We start from the raw sequence: 13373 nt of genomic DNA on the forward strand, positions 1-13373 counted from the left end.
CGGTCATTTGGGTGGTCGCGGATCGCTTTTCCAAGATGGCTTACTTTATTCCCCTGCCAGCCCTCCCGTCTGCACCCGAGCTGGCTAAAGACTTTATCCGCCACATCTTCCGTCTTCATGGCCTGCCCCTCCACATCGTGTCGGATCGTGGGGTACAGTTCACCTCACGTTTCTGGAGAGCCACTTGTAAACTGCTAGACGTCACCCTGGACTTCTCTTCCGCTTACCACCCACAGTCCAATGGTCAAGTGGAGCGGATCAATCAGAACCTGACCAGTTACCTCCGGCACTTCGTTAATGCCCATCATTCTGACTGGGTGGATCTCCTACCATGGGCCGAGTTCTCTTATAACAATCACGAGAGCGAATCCTCCTCCAAATCCCCGTTTTTTGTAGTCTTCGGTCAGCATCCTCGGATTCCTTTTCCTGTCTCCACCTCTGTGGACAACCCGGCTGCGGAATCTCTCGTTAGCAAATTTTCCTCCATTTGGGAGAGTACCCGATCCGCACTCCTTCAGTCGTCCGAACGGATGAAAAGACACGCTGACAAAAAACGCCTGGATCCTCCACAATTTCGTCCTGGAGATAAAGTCTGGCTCTCATCTAAATATGTCCGACTCAAGATACCTTCTTACAAGTTAGGGCCTCGGTTCATCGGTCCTCTGGAGGTCATCAGTCAGATCAACCCGGTGGCCTATAAATTGAAACTCCCGGCCAACTTACGGATCCCTAACTCCTTCCATGTATCTCTCCTCAAACCTGTGGTACTTAACTCTTTTTCCAAGTCTACAGGTACGCCTCCTGCTCCGGTTTCTGCTGAGGACGAGTTTGAGGTAGAGAACATTCTTGCCACCAAAAGGGTAAGAGGAAAGACCTTTTTTCTAGTAGATTGGAAGGGGTTTGGTCCTGAGGAGAGAACGTGGGAGCCCCGGGAGAACATCCATGCCCCTCTTATCCTAGCTAAATTTCTGTCTGGCCTAAAAAAGGGGGGGCCTAAAGGGGGGGGTACTGTAGCGCCAGCGTCCCTGCCCTCTGCTAGGCAGGGACGCTGTTCCCCTCACCTCTCTGCTCCGTGCCCGGCGTCCTCCTCCCGCTCTGCTGGCAGCGCGTGCTCCTTCCCGGCCACTGTGCTTAGGGCGCGCGCGCGCGCTCTCCCTCCCTCTTAAAGGGGCCGCGCGCGCCGTCCTAAGGAGTCCCCGGCCAATGGCCGGAGGACTTCACCATATATAAGGCACCTCCTCCAAAATGGAGGTGCCCGAGCAATGTTGTTGCACTGTTCACTACTCTGCTTCAGCCCTCAGGTCCCGTTGCCAGTTACCTGCCAGATACCTGCCAGATTCCTGCCAGCTTGCTGTCTTATTCCTGCCTGATTATCTGCTACCTGCCTGCTAGTCTGAGGTCCGACGGTCTGCCTTACTACTCCTGTCAGTCTGTCTAAGGACCAGCCTGTCCGCTCACCTGGGAGCGCACTTCAGCCACCTGCCTGCTTGCCTGAGGTCCGACGGTCTGCCTTCCAACTCCTGTCAGTCTGTCTATGGACCAGCTTGCCTGCTCACCTGGGAGCACACATCTGCTACCTGCCTGCTAGCCTACCTGGAGGCTCCGCCGTCACGTGCTGTGACCACCTGCCTGTCCAGTGACTCCTGCCCGCTCACCTGGGAGCGCTCATCTGCTGCCTGTCTGCTAGCCTACCTGGAGGCTCTGCCGTCACGTGCTGTGACCACCCGCCTGTCCAGAGACTTCTGCCCGCTCACCTGGGAGCGCTCATCTGCCGCCTGTCTGTTGGTCTTCCTGGAGGCTCCGCCGTCACATGCTGTGACCACCCGTTCATCCAGAGACTCTCGCCTGCTCACCTGGGAGCTCACGTCTATCATCAGCCGCCACAGGTCGTACCAACCCTTTACCCAGAGACTGCCCCGGTCACTTGCCGTGACCATCTGCCCGTTCATTCAGAGACTGCCCCGGTCACTTGCCGTGACCATCTGCCCGTTCATCCAGAGACTGCCCCGGTCACTTGCCGTGACCTCCAGCCCGTTCACTGAGACTGTCCCGGTCACCTGCTGTGACTCCCTGCCCGTCTTCCCTGGTCGCCACCCGCTTCCTTACAAGGACAGCCCCCTTGTATAGTAGCTCAGAGGTTCCGCCTCCCAGACCCGTTACATAAAGGCTTCTCTCACATTCGCTAATGTTAATGTTCATGAGTCCATCATGGGGACACTGAACAACAAATGGTGGTTTGCATGGCAGGACTGCAAGGAGAAAGCCACTGCTCTTCAAAATTAACATTGCTTCCCATCTGCAGTTTGCTAAAGATCAACTGTACAAGCCAGAAGGCTATTAAAGCAATGTAACCTACAAATTATAAACCGGAGCAAAAGCCACTAGTATAAAAAATTCTATTTTTATTGATAACACATTTTAGATGATAAAAAGACAATAAAAAACAGAGGATGTCAAACAGAAGCAGAGACCACACCATGTCTTGTAAGGTTTTTTTTTTTCCAAGAACAAATTACAAATGCATCTCATGGGCGGCACGGTGGCTCAGTGGTTAGCACTGCAGCCTTGCAGCGCTGTGGTCCTGGGTTCAAATCCCACCAAGGACAACATCTGCAAGGAGTTTGTATGTTCTCCCTGTGTTTGCGTGGGTTTCCTCCGGGTTCTCCGGTTTCCTCCCACACTCCAAAGACATACTGATAGGGAATTTAGATTGTGAGCCCCGATGGGGACAGCGACGATAATGTATGTAAAGCGCTGCGGAATATGTTAGCGCTATATAAAAATAAAAGATTATTATTATTATTATTATTAGATAGTGTAAATATAAGTAGATGTCTAACACATCTAAAATGTGGTATCAGTAAAGATGGAGTTTTTTATACTAGTGACTTTTGCTCCTGTTTGTCATTTGTAGGAGTGCCTTTCATATATTGGGTTGTGTATAGGTATTAATTAAAGTAATGTTTTGTGAATTGATGGATTTTAACAGAGGGAAGGAAGGACTATTTCTTGGCATCTATTAATGCTAGCAGCCACTTTAGAGACAAAAGCTGGTTCAGGTTTTATGACAACCCTATTGTGAAGAAAATCATGAAAGGTAGCTTGATTGGAGTAGCTTGCAGTTTGCAAATCCATCTTGCTGATGTGATGGCCATTATAAGGGTTCGCTCCAACTTGCGATTAAATTGGATGAATGAATTCTGATTAAAAATCGGATTTAATCCTATGCTTGTGTTTTCAATGGCGTTTTTTTTTTCCTGCTCCGATCGGACTGGCATGCAGAATTCTGATCGCTTGCACACACCCATATAAATCTATGGGCACGTGTGATATCCGAGTGCAGTGTGATTCACAACGACGCCAGCAACAGAGGAGATGGAGAAATTAATTTCCCTGTCTGGTCCGCAGCTGTACTGTGACTTTCATATGCGAGAAGATCGGAGCACAGAGCACTGACACTCGGCTCCCGCTCATAGCACAGCAGGAGCCAAGTGTCAATAGTATATCGCATCCGATGATCTCACATAGGATGTGATTCACTAATGGGACTCCAGCCTAAGAACAATTTAAGGAGTGAGAACTCTTATGGTGGCAGACAAAACAGCTTCAAGTAGATCATGAGTAAGGACCAAATTCAAATCCCATGCCAGCATTTTGGGGCCACCCAGTAGTCTAAATTTAGAGGAAGGCTTAATGAACCAACTCTCCAATCTTTTGAACATTTTTACTTCTAAAATGAAATAAAGAGGGTCTGATTCATTTTTTTTTTTTGTGATCATTTGATTGCTTGTGTTATATACTGCATTACCTTAGTATTGCAGTAGTGAAACTGATGGTCTCCTATGAAGCCCAGCCTGTGATTTGGCTTCACAGGGGAACCAGTACCTGCCTCCAGCCGCCATGTCAACCCATCGGCATACAAAACGCCAGTCTTGACGAGTCAGTCCCCTAAGACTTTAGAGTTTAGCATGTTGTACACAATTTTCTTAAATTGAAAGGTAATTTTTAACCAGAGGACAAAAAAATGGGGAAAAGTAGTTAACTGTAAGTTAAGGGAAATATAGTCAATTAATGTGAATAAAAAAAATAAAATGGTTATTTTGAAAACTAGAGTATTAGTAGCAGAAACAGGTATGTAAGGAACGTACAGTTTTCCGGTCTGTTGAAAAGCCAGTGAGTGGAAAGTCTTGCATACAACATTCTTAGGAAAAACTTGGGTAGCATGTTTTGCAATGGATTTGTTGAATGTTGCATACAAAAAGCGCTGGTGAGGTCTCCTCTCTGCATACTTAATAAGGGTTGAGGTTTTCCCAGTACCTGAAGAAAGAATATACACAACATTATAAAGGCGAACATAAAATTAAGGTTTTTAGAAAACCTTTTTCCTTAGTGTACAAGTTGGTCCGAACTTCATCAACCCAATACAGTCTTGCAGATTCAATGACAAGTAGAATTTTAAGCAAACTGGACAAATATCTACCCCTTGGGCTACATATGGACAATTATTTTTCATGTGTTTTGACAATCATCAGTTTCCTAACCATTAGATTGCATTGGCAAACTGATTCTTAAGATGTAAAGCGGACATGCCACCTCGCATAAGTACCGTATGTATTGTTTTACTCGATCTAAATATTATATATTACAGTATATTTTTGGTTAAAATGACCTTTTTGTCGTATATTTTGGCCTTAGGGCCACCTCCCTTTGTTCTAAAAGCAGAAAAAGATGTAGTAATACTGTGCCAGAGAAGTAAAATATGCAAAACTCAACAAACTTGAAAAAATAATATTCATGATGAATCTGTGGAAAATTGGAAACATGAATGATACAGTGTTTAACTGTCTTAATTTCACACTTTATAGTGAAATTTCAGTCTAATATTTTACATGTCCTCTGAGTTAAAACACATTTCATTGTACTATTTACTTACCAGCAAAAGCCATGATTTTTACAATGTGTCCATTTTGAATATCATGGTTTATTATTTGCTGCTGTTCATTTGTAAGATTGAAGGTGGGCTTACGTCTAAAATGAGAAAATTAAGAACTATTGCCAGAACACAAAATAAGGTCATTGTTTCATAATAATATTCCATAAAATAACTAGAGATTTTATTAATGAAACCAAAAAAGGGGTGGGATCTTGGTTGACGTTCAATTGTTCTCTAGCACCCCCACAGGGTGCATTAAAGAATTACACAATATCTTACAGCAAGTAAAGTAAAGTAAAAAGAGTGCATCAGCCTACCACATAAATATTTTTATAGACACAGCAATTTTTTTTTTTATAAAAACGTAACCTTTAATAAATCTCAAAACCTAACAGAAAAAAATGAACATATACCCTGCTATAAGTAAAAAGCAATAGTGCATAGAAATAACATGGGGTACTTCGTAAACATGGTTTTGGATAAAAAAAAAAGTGTAAAAGCCATCCTACCAGTGCCAAGGTGTACCCAGTCTGGACGGTCCTAACCTCTAGTATTAAAACCTTACCATGTGTAAAAAATTACCTCAATGTGAATAAGGGCTGAGCAGGACCGGGACCCAACTATGGACACCCAACCATGGGAAGCTATAAAAACTTAATACCTAGCTCAAAGAAAGGGAGGCAACACACTTGTGTGGACTGAGTGCAAGAACCTAAAGCAAAACCGAAAGAAATCAACTGGAGTATAAGTTGGTATACATGCAACATGTATGAGCATGTTCACACAGGACATTAAACAGACAAACGCTAAGATAGAAACAAAATGAACATATACCCTGCTATAAGTAAAAAGCAATAATGCATATAAATAACAGGGTACTTAGTAAACATGGTTTTTGATTGAAAAAAAAACAAAAAAACCTAAAGGCCATTGTGATGAACCTGTAGCCGCCATCTTGGTAATGATAAATCATATCCAGGGATGGCCACACTTCAGCAGCCCCCACCCTTGGGACCTTCTGTTAAAACGTCAACTAGATAGTTTCCCCCCATCCAGGCTCCTGTAAGATAAGAAGCCTACTTAACACTTGAATGCTAGGAGCTTCAAAGACTTCGAGAGGAAACACAGCCAGCAGGGGGGGGTGCTTCGTCTATCTGTACCTGACCATTTGTCCCATAGGACTAGTTTCTTTGTCTGTCACAAGCATGGAGGCATAAGATATAGAAACATGAATAGTACACGCATGTTGCGTGGGATGGGCCAATAAAAAAATATCACGGCGTCCCGGAGCCATTGCGCACACAAGCCTCCGCGGTAGACGTTTGTAAGTGCTCTGGAAGCCAAGATATAGCGCGGAGCCATTCCTGAGGACCGTATGGTATCATAATTGATATCAAAAGGTCGGTTACGGCGGCCCGAATCCATGGGAACCCCTGGGGGTATCATGAGACCATCCCAGAAGAAGTTATTGGGTTCCATAGAATTTGGGCTTCTGATCGAAGTTAGACCTGAGGGTGGAGACTGAGCCAGCTGACCTCACCAGCAGTGGGCGGGACGGGGCAGGTAAGATAGCAGGACAGACAAGAGACAAGTCAGTCTTGACCCAAGAGTGGTGTGCTGAACATCTGAGCACCAGCTGAGGCCACCAAGGGGAGGAGCAGTTTGACCATGCGGTGGTAGGCCTCAGCCTGTAACAAAGAACCGTGCCTGCGACCGCAGAATCCTCTCCCTGCGTCACAAGAAAATCAAGAAACCGGTAACTGATATGCTGTGGTGATTCTGTGTGTTGTATTCCATTGTTGTATAGTTTAGCCTGACCTTATACCTGTGTATATTTAGTTGTATATCGTGTATCTAGTGTATTATTATAATCAATTACCTCAAGTAATTGTGGGCCTGCCTTTTATTCTGCATAACGAACGCACGTCCGTGTGAGCTCGGCTCAAGCCAAAACGCTACCCAGGGTTGGTTCCTGACCCGATATAGGCCCATTCACGGACTGGGCGTATATCTAAAATAGGGACTGGTGGCAGCATACCAACTGGGGATTGGGGAAGGCTGGTAGTGACGGTCGGAGGTTCAGATATATATATTCCTGGCGCGGCCAAGGAAGATATATATACCGCCCTCACTACAGAGGGCCCCGATACCCAGTAGGTTACAGGACAGTCTCCCTGGCGACCGCTTATCCTAGGTGCAGTTCCTTGACTGACCTGAGGCTAAGAGGGCGCTAGCGAGTTGTGCTGTGTAGTGACGTTACGGTTTAGTGACGTTGAAGGGATAACACACTACCGTGTTCCCTGCGCTGGTTGCAGCTACCTGGCACTACTTTCTCTAGGTGCAGTACCTTGACTGACCTGAGAGGTAAGGGGGCGCCAGAGAGCTGCACCCACCGGCCGGCTTTCATCACATTGGTGGCAGAGCGGTGGGATTGCAGAATAATAGTGTTGTGGGACCCCTACTCCCAGGCACTAAAGACTGCCAGTGGTAACTTCCACTGCTGGAGTCTTAAGGTCAGCCCAACATTAGACGGTCAGGCTAAAAGTATAACAAGGTGTGTGCAAACTCAGGGTTGCAGCGGTGTCGGTTACCAAGATGGCAGACGGCACCAGGAGCAAGACCCTGCAGGAGGCTAATGCTACGGTCCGTGTGGCAGGAGGGGAGGACATTGTTACTCATGGCGAGGAGGAGTCCAGCCCGGGCACCTCAGGGAGCCAGTCCCCAGTATACGGTCCCGCAGTGGGCTGCCCACCACCTACCCAGCCCAGCCTGTCCAGATCACAAGCCCTTTTACAAGCGGCTATGGCAAGTCTCCAGTCTCATGGCGATGCCGTCTACAAAACCCTCCTGGCAGCATCAGAGAAGGCAGCGGAGGAGGAGCGTGCAGAGCGGGCTGCGGAGCGGGCTGCGGAGCGGGCTGCGGAGCGTGAAGCTGCAGAGCGCCGGGAGGCTGCGGAGCGTGCAGAGCGAGCTGCGGAGCGCCAGCACCAACTGGACCTGGCCCAGCGGGGGCTTCCGCTAGAGCAACCAACCCATCAGGAGACCAAGTCGTCCAAAGTCCGAGCTGAGGACTTCCCTCTACTGGAGAAGGATGGGGACCTGGACTCCTTTCTGGTGGCATTTGAACGGACCTGTCTTCAGCACCATCTGGCCCGGGATCAGTGGGCCAGATACCTGACCCCCCGTTTGAGGGGTAAGTCCCTGGATGCCTTGGGGGACTTACCTGCCGGGGAGGTACAGAACTACGACTGCATCAAGCGGGCCCTGATCCGGCAGTACAACCTCACTCCCGAGTCGTACCGCCAGAAGTTCCGGAGCCTGCTGCGTGGCCCCAAGGACACCTGGACCGATCATATGCGGGCGCTGTTGAGAGCCGCAGAGCACTGGACCTCGGGTCTAGCGCTTACTACCCGCCAGGAGGTCCAGGAACTGTTCGTCACGGAGCAGTTCTTGTGGAACTGCCCAGAGGACCTCCGACAGTTCCTCCGTGACCGAAAACCAACAGGGGCTTCTGCTACAGCCGCCCTGGCAGACGAGTATGCCAATAACAGGGCGCCTGAGCTGAAGAAGTCTGCCAGCAGCACCTGGAGAGGGGGTAAGCCCAGTCATGCCCCTGTTTCCCCGGCCCCTAGAACACAAGGGGTGTATCCCCCTGTTGCCCTCTCCAGGCAAGGACCAGACGTAAGACGTTGTCATCTATGCAACAAACCAGGACACTTTAGGGCTGAGTGTCCCCAGCGCCAAAAGACCCCATCCCAGTCCCAGAGAGCGCCCAATGTTTTGTGTGTGGGAGGGGGTGGTGGTAGGTCCCTGGACAACATCCAACCCGTCACCATAGGCCGTTCTGCGGTCATGGGACTGCGGGACACGGGCGCTGAACGAACACTGGTACGGCCTGAGGTGGTGTCCCCCCAGGACTTGGTACCAGGAAAGACTCTTTCCGTCTCCGGGGTTGGAGGCGTGGAGCCGGCACTTCCCGTTGCCATGGTGTATTTGGACTGGGGTGCCGGAAGGGGGATGCGGGAGGTGGGAGTAACGCCAAATATTCCCGCAAATGTTTTATTAGGGACCGACTTGGGGCGTCTAGTATCGCAGTATGTACCCTCTGAACCCCCAAGTTCGGCCCCCCAAGAGTGTATTGATTTGTCTGCTGCTAATGCCAACCATGTTGTATGTAGTGTGTGTCCTGCTGAGGAGGAGGGAGTGAAACCTGAGGGTAACACCTGCACAGACACAACACAAACAGGGTTAGTGAAAGCAGGTGGGGAGTGTGGGGATGCCCGCAGAGGTGCTCAGCCGGCGTGCCGTGACCTCTTGTCCTCCGGTGAGGGAGGGGGCGGGCAGGATTCTGTAGAGGGAAGCTCAGGGATGGAGAGGGGGGCAGCTACCGGCAGTGTAGGGCTCCCAGGGGTATCCAGGCTGCTGAGTATAGGCCCACTGCAGGGGGAGGAACAGGCCATGGGAGGTGGGGGTGTCCCAAGAGAGGAGCCGCCAGGTAAGACCCCAGGGCAGGAGTTCCCCACCTCCGAGATGTCCAAAGGCCTAGGAAGCCTGCCTGATCGGGCGGCTTGGTCAGAAACAGAGGGGAAGCAGGCATTACCCACGGTCACAGCGGTCATAGCCGCTGTCACCAGGAGTGGGAGCGCCGGAGCCCAAGGAGCCTTGCAGAGGTCCGACGGCTTCCCCACTTCTGACCAAGTGTCTGCCGGGTCAGACAGCGGCCAGGTGATATGCCCGGAGGGGCTGACGGAGGATGTGGCAGTTTCGTCGATTCTGGCCACATCAAGTCAGGAATTTCAGGCTGCGTTGGAAGCAGACGACAGCCTGAAAGCTCTCAAGGAACAGGCGGCACAGCCTCCCATGGAGTCAGACTGCGAGCGTGTGGTCTGGGACCAGGGACGGCTGTACCGGGTAACGGTCCAGCAGGGTTCACCGGAGGCGTGGCCCAGGGACCGACAGTTAGTGGTACCCTATCCGTTCAGGGCGGAATTGTTGCGGATCGCACACGAGATTCCGATGGCCGGACACCTAGGGATCGCTAAAACCAAGGCCAGGATAGCTCAGCATTTCTACTGGCCTGGGATGGGAGCCGCGGTGGGTGCCTACTGCCGTTCGTGTGACACCTGTCAGAGGGTGGGGAAGGCGGGGCCGCGCCCCAAAGCCCCACTGGTAACTCTGCCAATCATCGAAGAGCCTTTCTCGAGGGTCGCTGTGGATCTTATTGGACCTCTGTCCACTCCCAGCCACTCCGGGAAATGCTTCATACTCACGGTAGTGGACTATGCCACCCGGTACCCGGAAGCGGTAGCTTTGTCGTCCATTCGGGCCGACAAGGTGGCTACCGCCTTACTGGAGATCTTCTCCAGAGTGGGTTTCCCCCAAGAAATGCTCACCGACCGAGGGACCCAGTTCATGTCGCGGCTGATGGAGTCCCTCTGTAAGCAAATGCAGGTGCAACATCTGGTGGCCAGCCCGTATCACCCACAGACTAATGGCCTGTGTGAGCGGTTCAATGGCACCTTAAAGCAGATGCTTAAGATGTTGGTCGACTCCCACGGGAGAGACTGGGAGCGTTACCTCCCACACCTCCTATTTGCTTACCGGGAGGTTCCGCAGGCCTCAACGGGGTTCTCCCCCTTTGAGCTCCTGTACGGGCGACGGGTACGGGGCCCCCTGGCTCTGGTGAAGGAAGCATGGGAAGGGGATTTGGCCACCCCCGAGGTGTCGGTCATCGAGTATGTCGTGCGCCACCGGGACAGGATGATGGCCTTGGCAAAGCTGGTGCAGGACAATATGGCCCAGGCCCAGGCCGACCAGAAGCGGTGGTACGACCAGAATGCTTGTGAGAGGACCTACCAGGTGGGTCAAAAGGTGTGGGTACTGGTCCCCGTACCACAGAACAAGCTTCAGGCAGCCTGGGAAGGTCCCTACTTCGTGCACCAGAAACTCAATGCCGTCACCTATCTGGTCACCCTGGATCACGCCCGTGGAAGGAGGAAGGCCTTCCACGTGAACATGATGAAGGCTCATCATGAGCGGGAAGCGACTGCCCACCCAGTGTGCAACCTTCCCGAGGAAGGAGAGGTAGAAACCCTCCTGGATCTGCTCACCCAAGCCAAGGCGGGTGGGTCCATCGAGGATGTGGGGGTTGGCCACCAGCTCACGGAGGACCAACGGTCCCAGCTGGGGACCACCCTGCACCCCTTCCGGGGGCTGTTCAGCAGCCTGCCCGGAAGGACTGAGATGGCTGTCCACGACGTGGACACTGGCGATCACCCGCCGATCCGGCGTTCAGCATATCGGGTCTCTTTCGAGGTGCAGGGAAACATGCGCCAAGAGACAGACGAGATGCTGAAGCTGGGGGTGATCCAGGCATCCAGCAGCGCGTGGGCCTCGCCTGTAGTCCTCGTACCAAAGAAGGACCGAACTACACGGTTCTGCGTGGACTACCGGGGGCTCAACGCTGTAACGGCCACCGATGCGTTCCCCATACCACGCATCGATGACCTGCTCGATCGGATGGCCGGGGCTAAGTACCTGACCATCATGGATCTGAGCCGGGGGTACTGGCAGATTCCTCTGACCCCCGCGGCAAGGGAACGCTCTGCCTTTATCACCCCTTTTGGACTGTACGAGTCCACAGTGATGCCATTCGGCATGAAGAATGCCCCTGCCACTTTTCAGCGGATGGTCAATACGCTGCTTGAGGGACTTGAAGGGTACGCGGCTGCGTACTTGGACGATATTGCAGTCTTCAGTCCCACTTGGGAGGATCACCTAGAGCACCTGCGGCAGGTGCTCGGTCGGATCCACCGGGCAGGCTTGACCATCAAGCCGGAAAAGTGCCAGCTGGGCATGAGTGAGGTCCTCTACCTGGGTCACCGGGTAGGCGGGGGGGTTCTGAAGCCAGAACCGGGGAAAGTGGATGCCATCGCATCCTGGCCCACTCCTAGGACCAAAAAGCAGGTGATGTCCTTCTTGGGGACCGCCGGGTACTATAGGAGGTTCGTCCCACACTATAGCACCCTGGCCAAGCCCCTGACGGACCTCACCAAGAAGAAGCTGCCCGTCGCAGTCGACTGGACAGTCGCCTGCGAGACAGCTTTCGGGGCACTCAAGGCCGCCCTAAGTAGCTCCCCTGTACTGCAAGCTGCCGACTTCGACCGGCCGTTTGTGGTACAGACCGACGCCAGTGACTTTGGCCTCGGTGCTGTGCTAAGTCAGGTCAACACGACAGGCCAGGAACATCCTGTCTTGTACCTGAGCAGGAAGCTACTGCCCCGGGAGGTGGCTTACTCCACGGTGGAAAAAGAATGCCTGGCAATTGTATGGGCCCTGCAGCGTCTGCAGCCCTACTTGTACGGGAGCCATTTCACCGTGGAGACGGACCACAACCCCCTCAGCTGGTTACACACGGTCTCTGGGTCGAATGGCAGGTTGCTACGCTGGAGCCTCGCTCTCCAGCAGTACCACTTCTCCATTCGCCACAGAAAAGGCCGTGACCACGGTAACGCTGACGGGTTATCCCGGCAAGGGGAGGGTGCAGAAGGACGCACGGGGGAACACAGGAATGTGCTACCCCCTCGCGCCCTCGTATAGGGGGAGGTGTGATGAACCTGTAGCCGCCATCTTGGTAATGATAAATCATATCCAGGGATGGCCACACTTCAGCAGCCCCCACCCTTGGGACCTTCTGTTAAAACGTCAACTAGATAGTTTCCCCCCATCCAGGCTCCTGTAAGATAAGAAGCCTACTTAACACTTGAATGCTAGGAGCTTCAAAGACTTCGAGAGGAAACACAGCCAGCAGGGGGGGGTGCTTCGTCTATCTGTACCTGACCATTTGTCCCATAGGACTAGTTTCTTTGTCTGTCACAAGCATGGAGGCATAAGATATAGAAACATGAATAGTACACGCATGTTGCGTGGGATGGGCCAATAAAAAAATATCACGGCGTCCCGGAGCCATTGCGCACACAAGCCTCCGCGGTAGACGTTTGTAAGTGCTCTGGAAGCCAAGATATAGCGCGGAGCCATTCCTGAGGACCGTATGGTATCATAATTGATATCAAAAGGTCGGTTACGGCGGCCCGAATCCATGGGAACCCCTGGGGGTATCATGAGACCATCCCAGAAGAAGTTATTGGGTTCCATAGAATTTGGGCTTCTGATCGAAGTTAGACCTGAGGGTGGAGACTGAGCCAGCTGACCTCACCAGCAGTGGGCGGGACGGGGCAGGTAAGATAGCAGGACAGACAAGAGACAAGTCAGTCTTGACCCAAGAGTGGTGTGCTGAACATCTGAGCACCAGCTGAGGCCACCAAGGGGAGGAGCAGTTTGACCATGCGGTGGTAGGCCTCAGCCTGTAACAAAGAACCGTGCCTGCGACCGCAGAATCCTCTCCCTGCGTCACAAGAAAATCAAGAAACCGGTAACTGAT

The 13373-nt window shown here is 51.7% G+C and overlaps 1 protein-coding gene across 2 annotated transcripts in view; it reads right to left on the minus strand.

Annotated features, from left to right (window-relative positions):
- The window catches only part of FBH1 (F-box DNA helicase 1), a 104606-nt gene that overhangs the window by 37571 nt on the left and 53662 nt on the right, over positions 1-13373 (minus strand). For both annotated transcript variants that reach the window (XM_073652465.1, XM_073652464.1), the window contains exons 8-9: positions 4934-5028; positions 4149-4317 (exon numbers count right to left, since the gene is read on the minus strand). In XM_073652465.1, coding sequence (XP_073508566.1) covers positions 4149-4317; positions 4934-5028 — 264 coding nt within the window. The remainder of the gene's footprint in view (positions 1-4148; positions 4318-4933; positions 5029-13373) is intronic.

This window comes from Phyllobates terribilis, unplaced genomic scaffold, assembly GCF_046119375.1.
Source record: "Phyllobates terribilis strain yellow unplaced genomic scaffold, ASM4611937v1 Scaffold_11__3_contigs__length_659146591, whole genome shotgun sequence".
Lineage (NCBI taxonomy): Eukaryota > Metazoa > Chordata > Amphibia > Anura > Dendrobatidae > Phyllobates > Phyllobates terribilis.